We start from the raw sequence: 26,940 nt of genomic DNA, 5'->3' as shown, positions 1-26,940 counted from the left end.
AGGAATAGTTGTTATGGTTTTAGGGTTTAAGTTTAAATGTTAATCTCCCAACTTTTAAAGAGACAGTGTTGAATTTTGTAACCATGCCTTAAGTAACTCAGATGAGCAGTGGGCGTGCAAGAGGACACTAGGATCATTTTGAAAAGCCTAAGGAAACAAGAGAAGTATTTGTCAGACCCCCATGGTAAGGATAGGAAACAGCAGTGACTACTGCAAATTGGAACAATAGCCAGTATCAGGCTCTTGCAGTGAAAGTGTTAAACAGTGCTATTCCAAATTGACAACCAGCTAGTGATCACACTGAGAAGACAGTCCTATTGTTGACAAAATCCCTACCCCTAGCCACTCCTTCCCTGGTGCTGGATCTGCTAATGATGGCTGAGCAGGCATTCCCATACATAACCATAAGGCAGAGAGTGAAAATAAAGAGTAGCGGGTTGGCTGGAGTCTGTCTACACAGTCAGGTGAGAGTTAACACAAAATCAGGTCATGACTGGATAAATCCCTTGGCAGCAGCTCTACCTGAGGAATGAGAATATATTACAGAGCTCTCTCTTTTGCTACTGTCCTCCCCCAGTTGCTGGCTTCCCCCAGCATGTAAAGAACAGAGGGCTAAGGGGAGGGTTTGGATGGCTTATAAGAACATCTGTCTGCTTTCCCTCAGAAACCCTGCCTACCTTGTTCTAAAAGATGAAAAATTATATGAAATGAGGTTAGTGCCCATGGGAGCTGCCTGAAGAGAGATTCTGCAGACTCCTTTGCTGACAACAAAAACCCCATTTTACAGAGGCAAACCTGAACCTGGTCAGTGGCAGACATTGATTTTTAGATATTGAACGTGATCCTGAGTTGGCTACAGATGGGGAGAGAATGCTATACAACAGGACAGCCTTGGGACCCCCCAGAACTGTGTGGGAGCATAGTATTTGTGCATCACAATAGTCCTCACCATCCAGGGGACTCAAAGCACTTCACCTGGGTAAGGAATTATGCCATTTCCCCCATTTTATAGATGAAGAAACTGTGTCTTCCTCAAGGTTACACAAAAAAGGGTGTCACTGGGCAGTGGACAAGTCTCTTTTACTTGTAGCCAGCACTTATCTTCTCAGGGGGTGTGTCTACACATGCATGTACTCCAGCCTAGATTTGCTGTGCAGTAAATTACTACCCAGTAAGGGGTTTTGGGTAGGTGTCTACACATGCTGAGATTAGGGAGAAAATTTGCTGCCAGGTCCCTGCATACCTGCAGTGCACCCCTGTGGACACTGGCAGGAACTCCAGGCTCCCGCTCCAGCTACTAGTACCTGGCAGTCATCTTTAGAAGCCAGTCCTAATCTCTGCTCCCTGGGCAGCCCCTTCCCTGCCCAGGAGCAGCATGCCCAGTGCAGAGGCAGCTTGCAGCAGCTCCCTCCTTGTCCACTCTGTTTCCCTGCACCATGGATGCTCCAGCCCCTGCCCCTGGGAGTAACGACCAGCACCCTATGGTCCTGCTAGCCATGGTGCTGGCCCTGCTGGCCCCAGTAGCACCCCCTACCCAGGCCCCAAGAAGGCCCCCAGCAGGGGTCAGGTCACCAGGTGTGGGATGCCCTGACCGACCACCTCCTCCTGCACTCCCCTCTCTAGCCTGCCTGGACCACTGTTCATTGACCCTCCCACCCCACCTCCCCGCCTGCCCCCTCCCTGCACTAGGCTCACTGCAGACACATGTCAGAAGAGCAAGTCTTTATTTCCCTCACATTCAACAGACGCCCCCTCCCTCCCCAATGCACAGAGCCCTTCCACCACCCACCCCACCCCAACCCACCCTCAAAGTATAAAAAACCCTCTTCCCTGTGGAAGCTATGTACAAGGTGTGTTTTTGGAGTCCTGGAGTGGGGAGTCATGGGGTGGGGGTGCCAAGGGGGCAGAGCCTGTAGACAGGCAGGCAGCATCCCTGCCTCTGGCTGTTCCCCCTTGGGTCTGCACACCACAGTGACTGGGGCTGGTGGGGGGATTGCCCAGGGGCGATGGCACCCAGTGCTCCTCTGAGGCAGGTGGCTCCCTCTCTGGCTGGTACAATCCAGGCCCAGCAGGGCTGACGTCCAGTCCTGGTGCCACTCCAGGCAGCTCTGGCTCCACACCTGTGTGTGTGGAACCAGGGTCAGTGGCAGGTGTGGGCCCAGGTGGGTGGCGGTGGACCCAGGGTGGAGGCTGAGCCAAGATCCAGGCCACAGGTTCCTGGCAGTGGGAGATGATGGAGGACCTCCTCCTAGTCCCAGGCAGGAGCCTGCTGCAGGGAAGCAGGCAGCTGCCAGGGGACCTGTGGGGCTAGGGATGTGGGGCAGCATGCATCTCCCTTTTACTTATGGCAGCTTGTTAAATATTTGAAAACTGCTATCATGCCCCATCTTAATTTATCCAGGCTAAATATACTTAACTCTCTCAGCCTTTCCTTGTACAGCTTGCCTTCCAATCCCTTTAGCATTTTTGTCACCCACCTGTGGACCTCTCCACTTCTTCATAACTTTCTTAAAAGTGGAGCCCAGAAGTGCACACAATACTTTAGATGAGACCTAACCAGTATCACCTCCTGGGTGCATATACACATGTATTTGATCCAAAATCAGTTTACTTTCAAGTAAACTATTTACAAGTAAATGCTCCTGGGCAGGCATCTACACATGCAGGGATGTTGGAGATGTTCCTCCCACTTTCTGCAGCCCTTATCTCTCAGACTGAGGCCTGCAGTCATGGGGCTCAGGATGGGAGATAAGGGTCTTTCAGTGCTGGCCCCTTTACCACAGAGCTGGTGCTGGAAGGTAAGGATCTCCCAGCCCCCACTCCCCAACATGGTCTTAGAGCAGGAGGCAGTGGCAGAAACTGCCCTGGCAGCTGGCAGCTCCCAGGGGGAGGGAGTAATCTCCCGCTCCCTGGTGGCCGGCTGACTGGGAGCAGATTTTCTCCAGGTCAGGTGTCTACACATTCATTCATGCGCAGTAACTACTCACAAGTCAATTTACAACTCGCATTTGCAGGTAGCAAATTTACTTGCAATTAGTGAGGTTTACTGCACAGTAGGTATGTGCACGTGTAGACACACGCCTACTGTGCAAGTCAAGTTCATTCCTTTATTTAGTTATTCTTTCCTATGTGTAGCAATTTACATTTTTCTGCAATCATTTTTCCCTCTTTTCTCTAGTCTAGCTCTCCAGTCTATTAAGATCCTTTTGAATTCTAACTCTAACCTTCACAGTGTTTGCAGTCCTTCCCATTTTTGTGTCATTTGCAAACTTGATCAGAAACCTCTCCATTCTGGTATCCAAATAATTAATAAACATATTAAACAGCACCAAGCTCAGAACAGCCCCCTATGGAGCCCCGCTTGAAACCTTCTGTTATTCTGACATGGATAATTTATAATTACCCTTTGTTTGTGGTATTGAGCTATCCACTTTGCAGTAATTTTACCTAGCCATATTTTTCTGGCTTATTTATGACAGTGTCATTTGTGATTTTATCAAAAGCCTTAGTAATGCCCAAGTATATCATAGATTGGTATACCTTAGATTTATGGAACTTCCTCAGTGTTCTATAACTAATTTAAAATTATCATTAATGTTCCAGATAACTACTTATAGGGTGCACTCTGGCCGGGGCTGGCCAGAGGGTGCACCTACATAAGATGCTTACTGCACATTAGCCTAATAAAACTGCACAGTAGTGTGATGGTTAAAAACCAAGCTAACAGCCTATGGCGCAGTGTTACTAGCTAGTAAGTATCACAAAAAAAACTGTGCTGGTGCTATTGCGCAGAAATTCTAGTTACTGTATATTTAGTTAGTACTGTATTAAGCAAGTACTAAACTAAATGTGCAGTACCTAAGGCACAGTAATGAATGTGTAAACACACCCAGAGAGTTCTTTGAAAACTCTTGGTGCAAATTATGTAAACCTGCTGATTGTCTAATTTTATTAGCTGCTGTTTAACAACTTCTCAAGTTCCTATTAGAAAAGGAAGTGTTTTATCACCAGCTTCATCCTATGAAAAGACTATATCATTTGACTTTTCCTCCAACACAAAAGAAAAGCATTTTTTTACTTTTTCTGAATAGCCATTGATGATTCCACCATTGCCAATAAATAAGGGAGCAATCCACTGTTAGGATTCCTTTTGTTTCTAATATTCTTAAAAATCATGCTAGCTGATGCTTTTCTATGAGGCAAGTGCTTTTATAATAGAAGTGGTGTTAAAATTGGATTCCCAAGAACATTAAATGATGACTAAGAGAAAAAATGAAGAGAAAGATGGCTGTTCATAAATTGAAAGAACTGGGAGTCATGCCGGCAGCAGAGCTCTGAGAGAACTAATAAGACAGTTAGGTATCTGCCCTGAACAGAGCTCAGGGATGGGCCAGATGGCCTGGTAGCACTGGTGTCATTGCATTATTTTGCTTACAAATCTCACTGTTGATCACCTTTCCCTATGGGGCACCATTAGGCCTGAGGGGAGAGGAAATCACAGGAAGGGTGTAGGGCAGAGTGATTTCAAACTTGTCATGGGGAGGAAACTCGGTGAGACTGAAAAGTGCATAGCAGCTCTTTAGGAGCTCAGTGCCTGCATTTCATTTGCATATTGGAAATCCCTAACAAAGGCAACCAAAAGGCCTGGCATTCAGCAGGAAGCCATATTGTATGATGTCACCTGAGTTTGATTTTGATACAGCTTGCCTGAATGGGACTATGTATAAAAACCCGACTTCCAAAATCCTGCACCTGGGTCCCCCAGCATTAGTACACAGCAGTGTGAGTACAGGAATATAAACGGGTAAAGTTGCAAGAGCCAATGGAAAGACTTGGTTGAGGAGTCATAAAAAATTAGCCTCATTATTTGCTTGCACACATATATACCCATTCTTAACGGAGTAGTAGTGCAGTAGTGGTTGGGTGAGCTTGCCAGTAGGGAAAGCAGAAAATTAAGACAGTGCAGTTGGTGGGGGATAGCCTTAGGATCATTAGACACTGCAAGTTATACCTCTAACAGTGTGCACTCCCAGGCAACTCTATATAACTGGTGGCTGGCCCTACACTCCTACTGAAAACATGAGCTAGTATTGCATACCCTGCCTGCCAGTGTTATAGCATTTTAAGGAACACTATGGCTAGGGACAGAAATTACCCATAAACCAGGTTAAGTGATCAGAAACTGGTTTGAACCTGTAACAGACCAGACATCCGTGCACATAAACCAGTTTGAAGATGGCTGAACCAGTTTGAGATAAACCTGGTTAAATGTAGTATCAGACTTAACTGATTTGGCTCAAACCAGTTTATGTAATGTCTGTCCCAGATTCCTTGCTGGTTTAACCTAAATCAGACTTCCCTCACATCCCAGCATGCTCTCTTGTGCTGGGTGGAGCTCTGCTCCAGTGAGCTGGGCTGGCCCTTTCCCTCTGCTCTCTAGCAGGAGCAGGGGCAGAGGCAGGGTGTGGCAAGATGCTGGCCTGCCATGGCCCCTGAGGCAAATTACTCCTTCTGTCCCCTCCCCCATCCCGTCCTGTCCACTAGCAAACCCTGGGGACCACAGCTGGGGTTTGCCAGCCCCAGCCACACCTCCATAGCTTGCCTGAAGCCAGACAGGGACAGGAGTTAATTCCTTCATCTGTCCCCTCTCTCCCCTGGAACCCCGGGGTGGTGATGGTGGTGTGGGGGGAGGGGGGTTGGCTGCAGTCTTTGTGGCTTGCCTGCAGTGAGGCAGGGATGCACCTGTGAACCTAGAGATAAGACCTGCAGGACCAGACTGAGAGGTGGGAAGTGTTGGCAAAGATTTGACAATCATCACCACACATGCTGGAGATGTAGTTAAGGGAAGTTGCAGACAGCTTCACCACAGAATGCAGAGAGCTACATTTACATTATAACACAGAACATGTAAAAGCTGGGAATACCTAAATAACGCCTTTCTGAATGCCTGGTTTGTAAGGAGACAACCTGCCTTCAGGATTAGTAAGACCAATTTTTGTCTTCCTGGTTTACATTTCAAATTAGATTTAGTTGTGTATGCTGTGTTTTACTGGGCTATATCTTAGCTTAGGCGAAGATTTTTGGTAGCTCCCCATTGTATGATTTGCAAATTGCTGTGTTTAATATATGCTTGCTTCAGAGAAAGGACTTTTTCCCTATCCCTACTCCTCAGTCTGGCAGCAGCTCCTCCCCCACTCTCCCCAAGGCTGGTGGCTGGCATCCCACATGTTGTGCTAGCCCCAGCTGGTGCCTGTCCATGCCCCCTCCACTCCAGCAGGGAGAGGTTAGAGCCCTGGAGGGTGTCTCTCTTCCCTCCCCTTTGGCAGTGGCTGTCAGGCATGCTCTAGCACCCCTCAGCTTTTGGCTTGAGCCACTGCAGGGCATGTGGCTGCATTTCCTGATTTAACAGAGAAAGTCTGTCCAGTTGTTGATCAGTTTAAGCTGCATAGTTTAGACTAACTTGCAAAGATTGAATCAATTCAGGCTTGGGCTTTTTGAATGTCTGTCCCTAGCCTATGACTATATTATTTTATTGATTGGAAGAGCTTTTGCCTTCTCTGTGCCTCGGTTTACCTGGGTCAGGAACAGAACCCACGTCTCTTCACTCCCCTCAAAACACTATGTAGCTCCTTCAAATTTGTATGTGAACCTGCAGAGTGGCCAGGGGCTGTGTCTACATGAGACACTGACTGCACAGTATCCCAATACCACTGCACAGTAGCGTCGTGTGGCAACAGCCATGATGTGACACTACTGCGCAATAGTATTAGGCTACTGCACAGTAGTGTCACAAAAAAGGCATTCATCAGTGCTACTATGCAGTAACTCGGGTTACTGCACAGTCATCTAGTACTTGTTTATACCAGTACTAGATGACCGTGCAGTAACAACTGCACAGTCAGCATCTTGTGTAGATGTGGCCACTGGTTGCTCACTCCATCCTCTGAGGAATTTAGAAACTTAAAAGCAGCCAGACTTGATCATCCCTGTGATCCATCAAACACAACACCCTGCTCCCAACAGTGACCAATATGAGATGTTTCAGAGGACAGTGCCTCTACACTAGGAGATGTTGGAGGATTATTGATGCTCAAATGGCTTATGAGAACTAAGAAAGGTTCAAAAAGCTAGTCCCTTGCAATTAAATACTCACAACATATGAATATCTACATTTTAAATAGCAGATTCAATAAGAAAAGGCAGAAAAGATATAAATAACCCAACAGTACAGATAAGGCATATCAAGCAAATGATTAAAAATTATAACTAGCACATTTATCTCAAGGCATAGCAAACTTTTCAATATTTGAAAGCAAAGTAATCTTAAAATTTCTAAGTCCTAAAATCTTAAGACGCCCCTGACAGGTAACCATCCTGCTAGGGAAAGGATCTTTCTACCTAGGTTTCAAAAGAAAGTCTCTAAATAGCGCTAACAAGGTATACTTGCTAGTGGACAATTCAGCAAGAACCATAGCAAGACTGAAGAGCAAAAAATCCAAAATGGGCCCAGATTTTATTCTCTGTGGCTTGGCTAATATATGAAAAATTTACTAAATGAGGTAAACAGAAAAGATAAAGTCATTCCTAATAGGTGTTACTCTAATTATTATTCATATGCCTATTCTTATTTCCTGTAAAAGCATTATCTTGTCTATCATCAGTTCGCAGGTGATGTCACAACCTTTACCCTAGCTTTCACCCCATCCATTTTACTCATAGTTTCTAAAATGGTTCATGCCTTGTGGCCTTCTCTTGACTGAGCATTTCCCTTGCCTGGTCTCCTCTTCGCCAAACTGTAGTTAAAGCAGATACAAGTAACTCTATAGTAACCTATCAAAACAGCTTAAGGCCTACCATGGTCTACAGGATCCATCTCCATATTAGCTATCAGCCTGTCATCTCGATAGCTGGAGACTGGTTTGAGCCTGACTCAAGTCCTTTCCAAATTGTTATTGGTATTAGCTATGATAACTCTGCTGTTGCATACAAATACCCAGGCCATTTGTGAATCTTAAGCTCTTGGCCTCCGTACCTTAACACAATTCAAAAAAGGGAACAGTTATTTTTATAGATTTCACAAAAGCATAATGAGCTCCTTTGTTGCCCTGAATAAAGTGTGTGTGTGGGAGTGGGGAGGACCCAGGGGAATATCTGAAGGTCTGGGCAATGTCCAGGCCCCAGAGGGTAAAAGCAAGGGGGCTCTGGGGTTCCAACAACTGTGGGTTCTGGTTCCATAGCCTGTTGAAGGAGACATGGGGTGGAGCCAGAGCAGCTGTACCTTGTCCCCCAGCTTAGCAGTTAAACTTCTCCCCTCCCCCTCCACAGGTTGGCATAACTAGGGTGGGGCAAACAGGACAAATGTCCAGGATGCCAACTGGAGGGGGGGGTGTCCAAAAAAAAGGGGGCTGGTGCCATCAGTCACATGACTGTACGTGCAGTTTTGGTGGTAAATGGAAGTTGCCACTGCCTCTGTGCTCAGGCGCCCAGCTCCAACCTGATGCTGCCGCTTTGGTGGGTAATAAATAAAACCCATAGCCCAGTGGAAGGGAGTGCACCCCCCTGTCTTCACTCCCTGCTTCCTTCCTCCCAGCACTTAACTGCCAGGACTTGAGAGTCTCCCTGACATCACTGTCTGGCTCCTGTCCCCTCTCCACACAGCCAGACCCTGTAGTTGCTATCAATTAGCAGTATAGCTACATCTACCCGAGTGTCCCCAATCTTGGTTTCAGTGCCCCCTTGCCTCCCTTAATTAGCACCCAGTTTATGCCCCCTCTCACCAATCCCTAGTTATGCTACTGAGATTTTTGGAAACTCTAGGATTAAATGAATGTTATCATATTGTTGATTGGAGCCATTTGCAATGATTTGATGAAGTCCTCTTAAGTTAGGATCATTTTGGAAAAACATCACCCAGAAGGGGAACAAACAGGAAGCATACTATAGGATCTGTTTTAAACAGCGTGCTATTTATTTCTCATTTGTTGAAGACTTGTTGCCAACTTGCCTTCAGCAAACATTTCATGACCTGCAGTACGTCCCATGGATAATGCACAATTCAACAGAAGTGAATGAAGAAAAGAGAGAGCATAGTCTATATTAAGGGATACATGGCAAACTCAATACTTCCCTGCTTACATATGGAAATCCATTTAGGTAGAGACATCTACATGAGACATTAGAGATCATGGAGGAGTCCATACTATGGGAGTGTTCACAGATGTTTTCCTGCTCTGAATCAGGATAAAATTAAGAGCTTTCAACATTTTTGAGAGGAAAAATATATAAGAAGAGAGAAAGGGATAGGCCCTGACACATTCCAGAGTAGCCAGTAGCTTTGCAGTTCAGACACTGACCTGGGATGTGGGAGACTCAGGCTCCTGGACTGGTATAAGGTGACAAAAGATTTAAAACTTCATTTTCCATTTCAATTCCCACAGAGTAATTGCCGGCTTCTGCAATACATTCCAGTGTGTTGTATCTCATAAACACAAAAAAAATCCATCCTAGACCCTAAAAAACTTACTTGTCAAAACTGGCATGACAAGCTTCAGTTATGATGACTCAATATTTTGAGACAAAAACAGTTCACAAGAAAAATCCCAGCCAGATGTCACCTGGAATATCAACTCTAAAAAGGTGTGAATGCCCCGTTCCGATGAATAAGGGTTTTAACCAGATATTCAGTGGTGTTATCAATGTCAGCTTTGATCCTATTTCACCCCTCATGTGAGCAAGGAGAGGGAGCAGGTTGAAGATGTGTATAATTCACTGTGAGTGATATCTCATTAATATGGTTGACCCTTGGGAGGTGCCTAAGAAAGGAGCTCATACATATATTCAGGCCCCACCTTGAGGGAGCTGATGTGGAGCAATCGTGTGATAGCAAGCAAGAGCAGGATTCAGATTAGATTCAGATTATCTTGTAGAATCTAGTGTCCCATTTTGGGACGCTAGATTCTACAAGATATTCTAAAGGAATAGGTCTGATCTTTCCCAGTGATGGGCCCACTCTGCTGCCGCCCATAATTTTGATTCATCCCTAACCTCTTTCAGGAGCTTGTGGGCTTCATGTATAAACAGTTTATGACTTTTAAGCCTCTTAAGCCTCCATCTATTCAGGTCTTCAGTTAATAGTTGATGGAGTGAGTGATTTTCATCTTCTCTTCCCTCTATTGCCAATAATGATGTTAGTGTCTGTCTTCTTATATCACTTGGTCTAATGCCCAAGGGTACAGGGAGTACATCTATGTGTGTAAGTTTTGCAGTCTGTTATGAGTCACAGCAGACTGTTAAGTATAGTTTTGAGCTTTTAGTATGACAACTTCTGGACCATACAGGAGCCGAATATTCTGCTGGAGTGAATACCATTCTGAGTGTGGGGGTTCTGAGCACTTTGAAGTTGGTACCATATGCTGTGCTGGCTAAACATCTTAAGGCATATACCTGTGCAGAGACTTTACTGCTGACTTTCTGCATGTGATGTTTATAGGTGAGGGAATGGTCTAATGTGACTACTAGGTAGGTTGGGGTATCTTCATGGGGAAGGATGTGATTGTCTATGGCAGCAGCATCAGTGTACATGTATCACTTAGATATATGTGGAAAGTCTGAAAAGTATTGGACTTAGCACTGACCCTTGAGGTACTCCATTCTTCAGAGTTTGTACTCTGCTTTTTTTCTCCTTGACTACTCTTGAGTTTAAATGATCTTCTGGAGATCATGTTCATGATGAAAGTGCATAACTTGTGGTCAGGTAGCACAAAGTGCAATTTATATTTGAGACCTTGGTGCCATATAGTATCATAAGTGGCTGTAAGGTTAATAAAGACTACAACAGTTTGCTGGCTCATTTAAAATCCGTTTTCTATGTCAGATGTAAATAATGTAACCTGGTCAGTGGTACACTGCTTTTTCTGAAAGCCACCTTCGTCTTTTGGGAGCTGGGGATCAATGATGTTCTATTCAGAATGATGAGCTTCATGAGTTTGTATGCAGTAAGATGGCTCCTTGGATCCTCTGGTGGTCTATTGGGCTTCAGGATAGCAATGACATTAGTTTTCCTCCAGATTTTTGGAAGTCCATTACTTTCTAGATATTTATACATGAAATTCCAAGGCTATCTTTTCAACGTGGTTCTGAGCTTAGTAACAAATTCTGGGAATATTTTATTTGGTCCAGCAGCCTTGTCTTTCTTGATCACTTTAAATGCTGTGTCAAAGTCATTATTAGAGATGGGAGTGGTTAAATTAAGGTTGACATAGGGTGATTTAAGTTGTTCACTAGTCAGGTGTCTAATCACTTCTGTGTGTTGCTTGTTTGGGTTACTGTACTTGCTGTTGTTGCACAGTAGTTTTGTGATGGAGTTTGCTGACACAGAGCAAGGTGTTTTTTTGGTGCCTTTACCAATAAGACAATAGATGGTGAACCATGCTTGTTCGCTCAAGTGGGTCATATCCAATCCTTCAGTGGTAGTGATCCACCTTTCCTTTTTGATATTATTCAATGTGGCAGCCAGCTGTTCTGTAGTTCTTCTTACAGTTACAGGGTTACTGCATTGCTTGATGATGTTAAAGAGCTGTTTATACTGCTTGTCCCAGCATGACACATAACAGCTTCTATAGCCTCTAGGTACATATAATTTGGCTATTTCGATTAAACAGTTTGTAAATGTATTGTAGCCTTGATCAATGTTGGTGTGTGATGGATCCTCTAATTTATTTGCTCTCCCACTGGTCAACCTTTGGTATTTCTTCAAATCCACCTTCTGATGAAGGTCTGTCTTGGGCTGGTCTGGGTAGGGTGGGCTGAAAAATCATATTGTCAATGTTGATAAGCGAGGGTCTGTACTGAGATGATAGAAACTTGTTGAATACTTTTCTTATTGGTATTTTACTTGTGTCGCCCTTCCATCAGGCAAGATCTGCATTTGTCTGAATGTGCCAATGCCCAGAGTGGAAGGTACGTGGCTCTTTTGGGTCATATATGGGGGTTATGTCACTAAGGCTTGCCCAGAGACAAACATTGTCTGTTGCTGCTGTTAATGGAGTATCCTCAGCCTTGATCTTGACAATTGAAGTTCCCTGCATATAAGGTCATCTGGTTGTAAATAGGTAGGGATGTGACAGATAGCACGGCAGAGGGTGGTTGCATATATTGACAATGATTATGTCATTGACCTGGACAGCACTCCCTTCTATTGCACTCTGGGAGGTATTATGTCATTTCAGATGAAGGTAGCAAGGCCATGGATCCTGCTGGCCACAGAGTTTGCAAGGACTCTGCAGGGTCTGTAGAGTCTGAGAGCTTCATCTTCCATGGATGCTCTATGTGCCTCTTGTAAAAAGACTGTATGTGGTTTCATTTCCCTGGTGATGCGTTTCAGCACTGATTGCTTGAGGTGAGGTATAGCTTTCAATGTTCAGTTGGAGAACAGTCAAGCTTTCCCCTCATAGATAGGAGAGGTTGCTCCGGCTCATCCTGTAGTCAGTGTATCAAAGTTGGAAAGTATAATGTATCAGAATTGGAAAAAATGAAAGTCTGATTGCCTTGGTAGTGACTTTTAGTTTCACTTTACAACTACTCACTGGAGACATCATAAGAAGGTAGTCACTATTGTCCCCAGGGGACTGACAACTAGAGATTATTTTGCTTGGTGAAGTTTGGGAACATACCTTTTCATCCCAATTCTACCCCTTCAAATACAAACTCAAACAATAAGGCATTAGCAGCAACTCCAGCCATGCTAGAACTGTATAGAACTAAGATTTATCTGCTCCAATTTTTAGGAAAAAATATGTTTTTCTTGAAAATTTGGTTTCATGAAAGATGGTGGGGTTGGGGTTTTTTGTTTTGTTTTTAGGGTTTGTTTGTTTTTTAATGTTTTGGAAAAATTCCAAAAAAATGTTTGGGGCTGGGGGAATAACTTTTCAATATTTTAAAACATTTGAATTTTGACAAAATTCTAACCTTTTCTGTTTGATGTTTTGTTTCTTTAGTTGATTGGTACTTTTTTCTTTTCTTTTTACTTTTTTCCACAAGTAGTAAAAAATGATTACATAGTGAGAGAAGTAACACATTTTAAGAAATAACACTTTTAGAAAAAAACAGCACTTTCACTTTAAAAAAATCACAGTCTCTCTCACTTCTAAACTTTCCTCTCTAAGTGAGAAAATAATACAAAGTCACACTTTGCCTTTTTTTCCCCAGGAGGTAAATCATTAAAAAGTTAGGGGTTTTTTTATTCGTTTCCTAAACTTGTTTCATTTCTTTACTTCTTCTAATTCTATGCTGTGGGCAGGCTGGCAGAGCATTGGGGATGGGGGCATTAAGCCATGGCACAGAAGTATAGGAGTGGATATGGGGCTTTTGGCCTGCCCCTGGGCCCACCCACAAATTGTTCCCTGCCAGACTCAGGAGGCACAGTCACCCCTGCCTATAGAAGTTGACGTTAGCATAGGACTATTCCAGAGAAAAATTGATCAAAAGATGATAGTTGTTGAACCTGTGATGGAAGTTAATAAAGAAGTCCAGGTGTTCAGTCCAGATAATGAAAATATAATTATGTAATACAGGTGTAAAGCATGTGTAATGGTGCAGTTTTCTAGGAATTTTTTCTCTAGATGGTTTATGAAGAAGTTGGCATATTGAAGGGCCTACTTTATGCCCATAGTTCAGTGGAAGTGACAACTGTCAAAAGTGAAGTTGTTCTGGGTGATGATGGATGATTTGTACAACATGTTATTGCAAATCTGAGTCTACTCCATGCTCTTGAAGGTATTTCAGGCAGGTAGCTATGCCTTCATGGTGCAGGATGGTAGTGAACTGGCTGGTGGCTCCAAGTATGGTCTTCTCAGGGAGGTGGTTGAAGTTCTGGATTCTGCTGAGGAAGTCTGTGGTGTCTTATAGAAAACTTGATTTTTGAATGACGAGTGGTTTCAGGATAGTTTCTATGAATCCTGATAGCTCCTCAGTGGGTGTGTCCAGATGAATGTGACGGTGCAGTATGTGGCGCTGCAAACACATCCGCAGCACCACATACTGCACAGTCAGCTGTTCTCTGCACTGCAAGGGCCCACTGCCCATGCGTGAGCTGCTCCATTTTTTTTGCCTTGTTTTTTTTTTGACCCCTGGATATCCAGGGGTCAAAAAAACCTGTGGGGAAAAAAAATGGAGCGGCACACGCATGGGCAGTGTGCACAGCTGAAAAACAGAGCTTGGCTACCCAGAGTCCTGCTCTGCTGCCATCCAGGCTCCGCACAGCAGGTTCATTGTAGCTGCAGCCCTGGGAGGCCCCAGGGCCCCAGGTAAGGATACTGGGGCCAGCACAGTGCTGGCCCCAGCCTCCCCTACTGCCCTTGGGGTAACTTGCTGCTCACCAAAGTGCACATGACATGGGTGTTCTCTGGGGACAAGTAGCTGCGGTGCAAGGTGCAGCATTGGTATTTGTCCCTGGGGAACCAAACGTCCGCACTCATCTGGACATGGCCAGTGAGGTTACCATACTTCAATATGATGCGTCTGCCAGGGTTATTTTGTTGATCTTTGGGAGCATATAGAAAGTCCCTGGCGGTGGGAGAATGGGGGATAAATGGAAGTAGCTTTTTCTGAAGCTGGCATGGGAAGGATTTGATGATATTTTCCAGGTCCAGAGCAAATTCTGGTGTTGGGTCTTCCACAAACTCTGGTGCCGGAGAGTTGTCTGTTGACTCCATTGGGATGGGGACTGTGCTTGGAGGAAGGCACTTTTCACTGTCCCCTGTCCTTTATACAGTTGCTCACCCTTGGCTGTAGCATTCTCCTAGAGCTACATGCTCTCTGGGCTTGTCCGTTCAAGTCACCATCTATATCAGTTGGTTCAACAAACTAAGTTCTTGTACTGATTTTTTTTCTGTTTCAATCAGAGCGGGTCCATCTGAAAAAGAAACACACAGAGAGGGTAACATGGGTGACTGGCAACAACAGCTGGTGTACCTGATGCTACTAGTAATAATTGAATTAATCACCCTTGGCACAGCATTGGGCCCTACCCCAGAGCACTTCAGAGCATGGAAGTAAGAGCCTTTGTCTGCTGGACTCTCATCAGACCATGCTATATCTGGAGTACTGTGTTCTGTTCTGAGTTCCATGGACTGGTCCACGGCTGGAACTCCTAGTTGCCCATGTACTATACATTAGGCCTGTGTGAAGTGGCTAGTATTTGCTTCAGATTCAGATTTGGATGTGCTGATTCAAATCACTGTCCCGATTCGATTCAGCCGAATCTGATTTGGAGATTCAGCTGCTGCTGAATCTCTGAATCTCTGAACCAGCCAGGCCAGGCCCATCCCCCAACCGCTCTCCCAGCTCAGCAATGGCTACCCTGCCTGCCCCAGCTCCTGGCTCTTGTCGAAAAAAAGCCCCAACTCACTGGGTGCTGTCGGGCGGGGAACGATCCCCACTGCCCCATGCTGCATGAGGGCCTCTGCATGAGCCCCCTGACCCCCTTCTGCTCCCCCAGCCCCCACACAGGTGCCCCACCCAGGCCAGCTCCAGCCCTTTATGAAAAAAATCCACCAAGAAACCCCCCAGACTCACTGCTTTTGCTGGGGGGGGAGGGATCCCCACTCCCTCCACTGCCCTGAGCCACGTGGGGGTCTCTAAAGCCCTGAGGCCACACCAGGAGTGGTGAGTCCCGGGGCTTTTCTTGTTATTTTTATTTCTGGTAAACCTGTCTCCTGTCTTGTCGACACCGGAGCGTCCCGCTCCACGCTAAAGGCTGCTGAGTTTCCTTTTCTACCTTATTCTCCTGAAACTGTAAATGCTGTCGGTATAGGCGGACAACCTATCCCACATCCCGTCTCTGAACCTGTCTCCATCTCTATTGGCCCTTTGTCTGAAAATCATGCTTTTCTTCTTAGCCCCTGTGCACCTGTCAACCTTCTTGGTAAGGATTTGCTGTGTAAACTGGGATGCATGATTTATTATAGCCCAGATGGTGTTTACCTTGAGGTACCGGAACATAGGGAAACCGAGCTTGTGGCTTTGCTAACCCAAGAGTACTCTGATTCCGACACTTCCTTCTTGCAAGAGAAACTGTTGGCACGAGTACCTCCACAGCTGTGGTCCACCCATGCGAATGAAGTGGGGCACATGCTGAGTGCTGAACCAGTGCGTATCATCCTGAACCCTGCCAAGCCACTTCCTCGTGTCCCACAGTACCCCATCTCAAAGGAAGCTGAGGAAGGGATCAAGCCTGTCGTTTCCTCACTCCTTGAGCAAGGGATTATTGTCCCAATACGCTCCCCTTGCAACACACCTATCCTACCTGTCAAAAAACCTGGTAAAGATACGTATCGCTTTGTGCAAGATCTTCGAGCTGTAAATGCCGCTGTGTTACCCGCTTTCCCCGTGGTCCCTAACCCTGCCACTATTCTTTCCTGTATCCCTTCAGATGCTACATATTTCACAGTAGTGGATCTTTGTTCTGCTTTTTTCTCTATCCCCGTTCATAAGGATAGCCAGTATCTGTTTGCATTTACTTATCAAGGATTTCAATATACCTGGACAAGACTCCCTCAGGGATATACAGAGTCCCCAACCCTGTTTTCCCAGATCCTAAAAAAAGATTTGGATCCTATCACGTTCAAAGGGGGGTCCACCCTTGTTCAGTACGTTGATGATCTATTGTTAGCCTCACCCACTTTAGAGGCCTGTGAGCAAGATACTTTGACACTCCTCACAGCTTTAGCTCAGAAAGGCCACAAGGCCTCAAAATCTAAATTGCAGCTCTGCAAGTCTAAGGTACATTATTTAGGGCATGATATCTCAGCAGGAAAACGACACCTTTCCCCTAGTAGAGTTGAAGCCATACTCAACATTCCCAAACCTATGACTAGAAAACAGATGAGGGGATTCTTAGGTGCAACGGGTTATTGTAGACAGTGGATCCTGGGTTATGCTGCTTTCGCAAAACCCTTGCAAGCATTCACTCATGATACCACCCCGGAACCCCTCCCTTGGACTCCTGAAGCCGAACAAGCATTTGTGGCCCTTAAGCAAGCCCTCACTCTTGCTCCTGCTCTTGGACTTCCTAATTATAAGAAACCCTTTACCTTGTTTTGTCATGAACGGGAAGGAATCGCTTTAGGAGTACTCACTCAGCTGCATGGTGAAAAGCATCGCCCAATTGCATATTACAGCTCTGCCCTTGATCCCGTAGCTGCGGGACTTCCTCCTTGCCTCCGTTCAGTTGCAGCTGCTGCCTTGTTGGTTGAAAAGGCAGATTCTCTAGTTTTGGGACACTCTTTAACCGTTGCAGTTCCACATGCTGTGATGGCCCTTCTGCTCAAGGGCAAAACTCAGCACATTTCCAATTCCCGTCTTACTAAATATGAGAAACTTCTACTGTCAGCTGCAAATGTAACCTTAAGTCGCTGTTCAATTCTGAATCCTGCGTCACTTCTGCCTATTGCCTCTGATGGTGAGCCTCATGATTGCCTGTCTATCACAACTCAATTGTTAACCCCTCGAACTGACCTCAGGGACATTCCTATCCCAAACTCTGACCTTGTTTTGTTTGTTGATGGTTCCTGTCTTAGAAATGATGCAGGCAAATTAGTTGCGGGATATGCAGTATGCACTCAGTATGCTGTTTTGGAAGCCTATTCTTTACCCCAAGCTCGTTCTGCTCAAGTTGCTGAACTCATTGCTTTAACACGTGCTTGCATTCTTGCAAAAAATCAAACCACAACCATTTATACTGACTCTAAGTATGCTTTTGGTGTTGTTCATGATTTTGGACAAATCTGGAAACAAAGAGGGTTCCTCACTTCATCAGGGACCCAAATCAGTCATGGTTGTTATGTAAAAGCGCTCTTAGAAGCTGTTCAATTGCCTCTTGCTATTGCTATTGTTAAATGTAAAGCTCATGAGAAACTTTGATGATGTCACACGAGGAAATGATCTGGCAGACCGTTCTGCCAGAAATGCGGCCCTTTCTGGCCCACAGGCTCCTAACTCTGTTTTTGTTTGTTTTTCAGCAGACCAGTCTCCTTTGGCTAGCCTTTCAAGTCTGGCCCTTCTTCAAAATCAGGCCCCAAAAAAGGAAATAAATGACTGGCTGCGTGCAGGATGTTCACTGCACCCCGACTCTCTCTGGCGCTCCCTGGACGGCCGCCTGGTGGCGCCTAGAGAGCTTTTGCCACATCTTGCTCGTTTAACCCACTCTGTGGCCCATACGAGCAAAGGAGGAATGATGCTACAGTACAAAGAAATTGGTTTGCCCCAAATTTTCCTTCCATGGCACAACAGTACTGTAGCTCCTGTCCCATCTGCTTAGCTCACAACATTGGGCAACGGGTAAAAACGACACCCGCAGCCCATCCCCCTCCATGGGGACCGTTTATAAATCTGCAAATTGATTTTGTGCAGCTACCTAAGTGCTGTTCTTATGAATACATTCTTGTTATTATTGATGTGTTCTCTGGATGGGTGGAAGCCTACCCATGCGTACGTGCTGATTCCATCACTGTAGCAAAAAAATTGCTCAAAGAATTCATCCCTAGATTTGGATTGCCCCTCACAATAGATAGTGACCGTGGCACCCATTTCACAGGACAGATAGTAAAAAACATCTGCCAAGCACTCAACATACAGCAACACCTACACTGTAGTTATCATCCACAGTCAAGCGGTGCTGTAGAACGTAAAAACTCTGATTTAAAAACGCGCATTTCGAAGATTTGTGCTGAAACAGGCCTCAAATGGCCTGATGCACTGCCCATTGCTCTTATGCACATTAGAAACACTGTTAACAGAAAACATGGCCTAACCCCTTATGAAATACTCATGGCACGACCCATGAGGATGCCAGCTACACCACCTGTTGCCCCTCACCAAACAGACCTACAATTAACTGATGAAACTGTACTAAATTATTGCAAGGCATTAATAAAGTATGCCAGGTCTGTTCATTCACAGGTCCAAGAAGCCTTACCTCAACCACCGGATGTTCCCTGTCACAACCTCGAACCAGGGGATTGGATCTACGTAAAGGTCTATCAACGGAAAAACGCACTTCAACCCAGATGGAAAGGACCTTTCCAGGTACTTCTAACCACTAATTCTGCTGTTCGTTGCCAAGGTCACCAAACATGGACTCACGCCTTGCACTGCAAGAAGGTATCACCTCCATTGGACCCCAAAGCAGCTGTATTCCAACCAAGGTTGGGATCTTTCCCTGAGGCCAAGAACAAAGACCCTCAGGACCTCACTCAGGCAAGTGAGGAGCATCAGGGTGCAAGTGCTAATAACCTCTCCCCTGCACCCAACACCTCAGCCCAGCCGGATTCATCAGTTGAAGAACGAAGATATCATCTTCGGCCTCGAAGAAAGTGAATGCTCCCATTCGGAAGATCACCACCTCGATCAAGACCAAGAGCCGACATTATCAGTCCTTTAGGTAACTTGAGCCCAGAGGACGAAGAAAGACTTTGGCTGCCATCCTGGGTTTGGCTGGTAGTGTTCTTTTTCTTACTGGTGCTGGTTATGTTTGTTGTTAAGATTCTTTGTCCCTCCTGTATCTAAAAAATGGCACTGATATCCTTATATATCACACTTGGGTATCTCAGTATCACCCAAGGGGGGTGGGAGAAAAATTTGTATTTGCAGATCTCCCATGCGGTGGCTCAAGCTGGAAATAAAAGTGACTGCTGGATATGCTCTCACAGCCCAGCACACCTACACCAAGGAATCCCAATGATCGGAGTACCAATATCCCTCCAGCAATGGGGAACAATAAACGGCGGCTTCGTTAGACACTACTCGTTAGCTGCCCATCGGTCCGCTCCTAAAGAATGGAGGGCCGCCCCTGCTAACTGGATAATCTCCCCAAGAGTAGAGGCGCCTTTCTGTTACAGATCCAACAACACCGGAACTTATAATAAAGCCACACCTGTAGGACACTACCCTCATTGCCTAACTACTCTAGATTATAGCCCTAGTAACACCAGTGGAATCCTGTTGGGTAACGTACCCTCTCTCAATTGTACAGGATTCATGGTCTACAACTTTTCTAAGGAACCTCATGTTGCTCTCATTGCAAACAGATCGGAATTTTACATTCACTCCAATTTTACTTCTTGTAATATATCTCGGTCCAGCAGGATAGCAGCTGAACGTGGACCGTCCTATACGATGCATATCAATCGAAAGTGCCGGATAGGACACAACAACTGTCGAGATTTGAGTACCCTTTCTGCCCCAGGCCTTTACTGGCTCTGCGGAAACAGGGCTCATAAAATCTTGCCCTGGAATTGGGTGGGGGCATGCGCTCTTGGACGTGTTATCCCTGGTTTCGAAATACATAGTGCAATATATCTGGAACAAATAAAAAATTTCAACCATCACATAAAAAGGGCGGTTAACCCCTTAGCTACCAGAAACACAGGGTTCCATCGATTTGTGAGAACCTTCATACCGTGGCTTAAAATAAGAGAATTAAAACTAGCCATAATTAACATTTCAGCCACAATGGAAGCTATGAAAAATGCCACTGTGGATGCAATTCAGGCTCTGCAAAAAGAGATCTCCCAGATCTCACAAGTAACTATACAACACCGCATAGCCCTAGATTACCTATTGGTATCCCAGGGAGGAGTATGTGCCTTAGTAAACTCCACCTGTTGTGTCTATGTCAATCAGGACATGCAAATCAAAACTGACATTCGCAAAATCCGAAATCAGTTAAGGGTCCTACATCAAGTGGCCTCAAAAAATACTGACTGGGGTCTAAAAAAAATGTGGTCTTGGCTAACCTCCTGGCTCCCAGATTTCGGGGCCCTTGGCAAAAAAATCCTGTATGGAATATTGTTTGTCTTGATAGTTCTGATAATGTTCTATGTCTTAATGCAACTGATCCTCTGCTGCGTGAAAGCCAGCAGGGGAAGCTTTAGCAAGGCAAAAAAACCCACAACAGAGTCTAGAATAATGGTGTTACAAAAGTGTGAGCAGATTAAAAAAAAACATGAAAGGCTGCATGATGAAATAGAGGGGCTCATGAGAATGGAAATTTAAGGCTAAAGTGAGACTAAATAGTCTCAAAGGGGGGGGCTGTGGAATCAGAAAAAATATATGCCTTAAACTTTGATTATTTTAGTTATAAGATGACATAACCGCTTTGTGTAGAATTGCTGGCTCGATACAGTAGAACAGATAAGGGCAAGTGTTTGTTCTTTGTAACTCTTCTGCAAATGCTTCGCTCACCGCGGCCTTGAAGGTAGAAAAAAAAAAGTATGTACAAAGTAGATTTCCAGGTGCAAGAAGGAGGTTTGTGAACTAACCCTACCTCCCCCATAATTCCCATCCTGATAACAGCAAAGAAATAATGAAGTAATATTATAGCCGCTTTTCATGCTAATTTCACTATATGATCACATGAGTTGTAAGCGACTGTTAAAAAGTATATAAGCCTCCTGATTTTGCTCTTGGGGGGGGACCCCTTCCAAGTGCTTGGGAAATCCATGTCACTTTAGAACTCCCCCTACAGCTGTAGTTTCTTTTGAATAAAAGCTTCTGCTGACCTGACCCAAAAGTACTCTGTGTGTGTTTCCACGACATACCTCTGGGGCCAACCAGTCATTCCTGTCAGCTGGTCCAGGCCTCCTAGACCAGGCTTGTCCAACATATGGCCCGCGGGCTGCCATGCAGCCCGCCAAGCCATTTTCACTGGCCCAAGGTCCCTCGCTCAGGACAGACGAGGAGTTTGGGCACCTTCTCCACACTTCACGGCAGCAGCAGTGGTGGCGGTGGGGCAGCAGTGAGGTGAGGTGAGGCAGGTAGGGCCAGCTTGTGGGCCCCAGCTGGCAGCAAGGGGAGGGGAGCTGCTTACCCCCATGGGACCAGGCTCATCACATGAGCCCAGTTCCGCCGCCACTGCCCCGAGGGCTGCATGGTGCGGGGCTGCCCCAGCCACGCTTGATTGGACTTCTTTTCTGGCTCTGCCCCTTGCCCCGGCACACGGCCAAGGGAGCTGCAGCATGGCCCACGCGTGGTGGATGGAGGCACCAGGTAAGGCCCCGTGCAGAGCTGGGGGCACCATGGGGCCGGGCCGGGGCTGTGGGGTGCACAGTTACCGGAGCTGGGCTGGACAGGAGGAGCTCGGCCCAGAGGCGCTCTATGTCCAGCTGCCTCCTTGGGGGTTCAGATCCTGCTAATGTAGCCTCCGTGGCTGAGGATGGGGGTCTGCATGCTGCTGGAGCAGCCCGTGCAGTAAGGGGATCCTAGGGGCCCACCCCCACAGCGTGCAGCCTGTGCAACACATGCTGGTGTCATCTGGGGCCCACAGCCTCACCAGATCTGAACAGCCCTGGACTAGCTTATCCTTGAGATCTCTTCCACGTCTCTGCAGTATATGCCTACAATGTCTATTTAATTTAATATAATGACCATGATCAAGTTAGTAAAGGACACTTGCACACACTTATTTGTTGGCAGAAATGGACAGCACAAACTTCCCCTTATGGCTCCAGCTGCATTCATCCTTGAAAACAAGCATGTTGTGCTAAATCAAGGACATCCCTTGGTGTTATACGCAGGTATTTAACTTTACTGTGGTCTTAATTTTAGAAGAAAACAGTTAACCAGTAACAGGAAGTAACATGGTCATTATGGTTAATTAAATAGAAATTGTAGGCACAATACTGAGGAACAATGTGAGAAAGGTACTGTGCACTGCCTGGCTTGTTTTATAGCCAGGAGTTGCTACTTGCCTGGTCCTTTTTGTTGTTAGAAAGGATTGGGTAGGATTTAGCTTAGCTTAGTTTAGCATCTCTTAATACTATCCAATTCATTCCTTTCAATTTATATTTGCTCTCTTTTTTTTGTTGCAAACTTTGAAAAAAGAAAGCTCTGTGTTCCCCCCCCAGCATGATCCATCACTGTGCAGGGAGGCACACAGATTGCACGTGCGCGCACACACACACACACACACACACACACACTTGTAATATACACACATAAAAGAAGAAAAATCAGATAATTCATAGGTGAAGAAGAGAGTCAGATTACATATAGTAGTTATTAGTTATTATAGTTGGCTTACATAGAGACTGAAGACAACACAGAAGTCAGATTCAGGTTGAGACTAACACAGAACTCAGGGTCTTAGAAGAGGGAGATATATCATTATAGGTGCACATTACAACACAGAAGAAGAACAAGAAGTACAATAGTAGTCACACATTCACACTAATAGAACATCACAGAAGAAGACATAATATATTGTTATTAATAATCAAAGAAGAGTCCAGTGCATGCACACAACACAGGGGGAATAAAACACACAACACAAAAGGAGCGACACACACATGCATACCTTTTGCAGCACAGAAAAGATTAATATGAAGTGTACTGGAAAGGCAGGTGCCAGGTCTTCTGGCGGAAGAGAGAGAGGGTAGGGGGAGAGCTACAGCTGCAAGTCCCCCGCCAAACATAGACGCATTCTCTTCCCAAGCAGCCATGACACTTCTGCTGCCAGTGGAAGCAAGGAGGTGGGAGCAGTGTCTACAGCTGATGTCCCTGCACCTGCAACACCTCTCCTCAGTCCATAAATAGGCACTAGCAGTGGACTTACTGTCTCCTCCACCCCAATGTCATCTCTCAGCATGAGCCTCCCACTGCCAGAGGAGGAGCTGGATCTGGATCCAGGGGTGCTAAGCATGCTGGTTCAAGCAATTCTGGGGACCGAGGGGGAATCAGAGTTTGTGCTCCACACCCCTCAAATTTCCTCTAGACCCTGGTCTCCTCTGGAAAGCAGCACTTCAGAGGAGGTTGAGGTTGTGGAGGCAAGTGGCTCCGCTGAGGCAGCTCCTCGTGCTGTTAAGCCTCAGCCTGCTGAGGGGTGGGATAAGGCAGGATCCTCAGCCTCAACCCAGAAGCGGGTGAGTAGTGTAATGTGGGATCATTTTGAGGTGGCAGATGATCCCAGGTTTGTCATCTGCCAGCACTGCTGAAGCCACATCAGCCAGGGCAAGGATGTGAAATACTTTTCCTTGATGTGAGGAGGCAGCACCCCCTTGCCCTTCTTCCTGCTCAGCCTGGCACCAGTGTGAGCATGCCAAAAAGGAATTCCCCTGCTCGCTCCAAAGCCCCCTTCCCCCCAAAGCAGAGGCAGGCCAACCTGGACCAGTGGGGGAAAACTGCAGACAGAGCAGGGTGAGTTGCAAAGGCAAGAGAGATCACCCAAAGCATTGGGCAGATGCTTGCTCTGGTTAGCCAGCCCTTCTCCCTAGTTGAGCAGCCAGGGTTCAGGTGACTTATAGTACTTCTGGCCTCATCTTACAAAGTGCCCGCATTCATCACCTTTAGCAGGGTGGTGGTGCCCTCCCTGTATGAGAGATGCAGGGAGTACCTGAGGGAGGAGCTGCACAAGGCAGGGCTGTAGGCAGCCTTGCACTTCACCTCTGACATCTGGAGCAGCCGGGGTGATGATCACGCCTACCTTTCCCTCACAGGGCACTGGTGTGATCAGTCAGGCTGTTGGTGGGCTCTACCGCAAGCCAAGGTGCTAGATGAGTCCCACACGGCAAGGGAGATCATGGGGGCCATGAACCGCATGGTGCAGGGGTGGCTCATTGGGCAGGCCAAGCTCACCCACGGGGTCATGGTCACCAACAACAGGGCCAATATGGTGAAGGCTGTCCATGATGCCAACTTTGTTGGCATCTGCTGTGTGGCACACCGGCTTCACCTCATAGTGAGGGATGCCTTGGAGGGGGACAGGGCTGCCTGTGATGGCACTGCCACCACTACTGCTACAAGCCAAGTGATTTTGAAATGCAGAAAGGTGGCAGGCTACTTCCACCACAGCATCAAGGGGGGCAAGATGCTGCGGGAGAAACAGTCAGAGCTGAGCATCCCACAGCACAAAATCATGTGGGATGTGGGGACTCGGTGGCACTCCACATATCAGATGCTCGAAAGGCTGGTGAAGCAACAGAAGGCCATCCATGAGATGGCCTTGCTTGGGGAGATTGGGATCAGCAGCCCCCTGAACAGAGCTGAGTGGGGTACTATCTCCCAGATCCTGGTGGTCCTCAAGCCCTTCCCTGAGGCCACTGAGACCCTTAGCACTGGCGATGCCCCCCTCAGCCAGGTGATCCCCTAGTGAGGGAACTGGAGAACCAAATGGAGAAGTTCCAGGGGATCAATGTTCCTGGCTGGGGCAGGCCGCTGTCACCAGATGTGCAGGCACTGGTGAGGTGGCTGAAGGAGGGCATCAGGAGATGGCTGGATCCCTTGCAGTCCAGTATGGTCCACATGATGGTGGGCATGTGCAACCCGAGGGTGAAGGGGAGCATGTGCACTGGCAGCACCAAAACCCTTGATCACTGGATGCAGGTGCTGGTCAACAGAGTCAGGGGGGCCGAAGTGCAGAGGCAAGCGGATGTGGAAGCTGGGGATCCACTGTCCCATGCCAGCATTCCCAGCACCGGCACCAGCACCAGCCAGTCTCCTCTATGCCAGCCACTGCCAATGTGGGCTATGGTCATGGCTTCAATGCTGGTGTCCAGATGCACCAGACCCAAGCCTCGGGCAGGTAGTGCTGAGGCTTTTGTGGCTACCTATCTTGCTAAGGATGTGGAGCCACTGGACTGCGACCCCTTGGCCTAGTGAGCAAGCCACAGCCAGAAGTGGCAGGATCTGGCCACGGTTGCCCAGCAACACCTGTCCTGTCCACCAAGCAGTGTTCCAAGTGAGAGGGTGTTCAGCATTGCTGGGGACATTGTTACACCTCACCACACCAGCTTGGATCCTGTTTTGGTGGAGCAGCTGGTGTTCCTAAAGGTGAACCTCCTGCTCCTGGGGTTCCCCAAGCTCCACCTGCAGACGGACTGAGTGCCACCCTCCTCACTCAGTCTGCTCCAATTTCCTTTTCTGAGTTAAGAGAGAGAGCCTCAAAATGTTCATTCTGCTTGCCTTCCACTTAGAAGTATCAGGAATATCACATTTCCAACATGCCCAGGGCAGAGCATGATTCACTAGGGGTAGTTTTATGTCTTCATCAGAAAACAGGGATGCTGTATCTCTCAGAAAAAGCTCCTTTCCATCAATGAGGTGTTTTCAGAAAATAGTATTAAATCATTTGATTAAAATGCTTCTCTTCTTGTGGGCTTACATTTTACAGCCTTGAATTTCAGTGTAAAACATCACAAGGTGGTTGTCATTGGCCACTGAGTCTTCCAGGCTATGAAGTACCTATGGTTCCAACCTTGAAAAAAATAGATATTTCATACCTCCCCCTCCGGTCATCTTTATTTCTTGGTCATAAAATCCTTTAGGCTTCAATCCAAACTGTAAACAATGGGTCCATGCCCCTTTCTTTCAATTTGTGTCTTGCTTTTAATTCTCCCAGGCTCATAGCTGAGGAGATGATAGTCACAGGAGACAGGGAGATTTGTCTCTTTTGGCCTGATACTTTGCCTTGCCTTGATGTTTCTGGCTGGTCTTGCAAGTCCTTGCCCAGTCACTCTTCCCAGGGCTCCTTCTGCCCTCTCCCTAAGCAGTGACCGTGGACTGACATGGATAAGACTTATGAGCCCGTAGCCAAGACTTTCTTCACATACAATAGCTAATCGTAAGATGCTGATTAGGGGGAGAGAAGCAATTATCCTTATTTGCCTTGTCATTGCTAGGATGTAAGCTATGGTTGATGCTTACAAGCAGCCACTTTGGCTCAGGCCTGCCCCAGGTAGGAGTTGATGTACTGCAGCTCCATCCAAAAAAACCTGCTAACCACCCTTTATTAATGAAGCTTCAGGTACCTTCCTCCACCTACAAGTACCCTGTATCTAGGCAACAAAGACTGCTATTCCTCACAAAGGGAGCACTTAAGCAGAATATGTCTAAAGGCAACGGGTTGTAAACCATGTTAATAATTAACCCTTGGGGCCGTGCTGGGGTCTG

At 46.5% G+C, this 26,940-nt stretch overlaps 1 protein-coding gene across 1 annotated transcript; it reads left to right on the top strand.

Annotated features, from left to right (window-relative positions):
- Window positions 1-593: 593 nt before the first annotated feature.
- Window positions 594-21,561, top strand: LOC132251130 (uncharacterized). Its single transcript, XM_059729655.1, has 2 exons — window positions 594-979; window positions 18,958-21,561. Exon 2 carries the CDS (start codon window positions 19,567-19,569, stop codon window positions 21,049-21,051), a length of 1,485 nt encoding a protein of 494 aa, XP_059585638.1. The 5' UTR covers window positions 594-979; window positions 18,958-19,566; the 3' UTR covers window positions 21,052-21,561.
- The last annotated feature ends 5,379 nt before the right edge of the window (window positions 21,562-26,940 follow it).

Source organism: Alligator mississippiensis, chromosome 6 (assembly GCF_030867095.1).
Source record: "Alligator mississippiensis isolate rAllMis1 chromosome 6, rAllMis1, whole genome shotgun sequence".
Taxonomy (NCBI): Eukaryota; Metazoa; Chordata; order Crocodylia; family Alligatoridae; genus Alligator; species Alligator mississippiensis.
Note: the sequence above shows the minus strand (reverse complement) of the source record. Positions and strands in the feature narration are given on the sequence as shown.

Coding starts and splice junctions, on each gene's coding strand:
- LOC132251130 (XM_059729655.1), top strand. CDS start 19,567: ATGGCACTGATATCCTTATATATCACACTTGGGTATCTCAGTATCACC.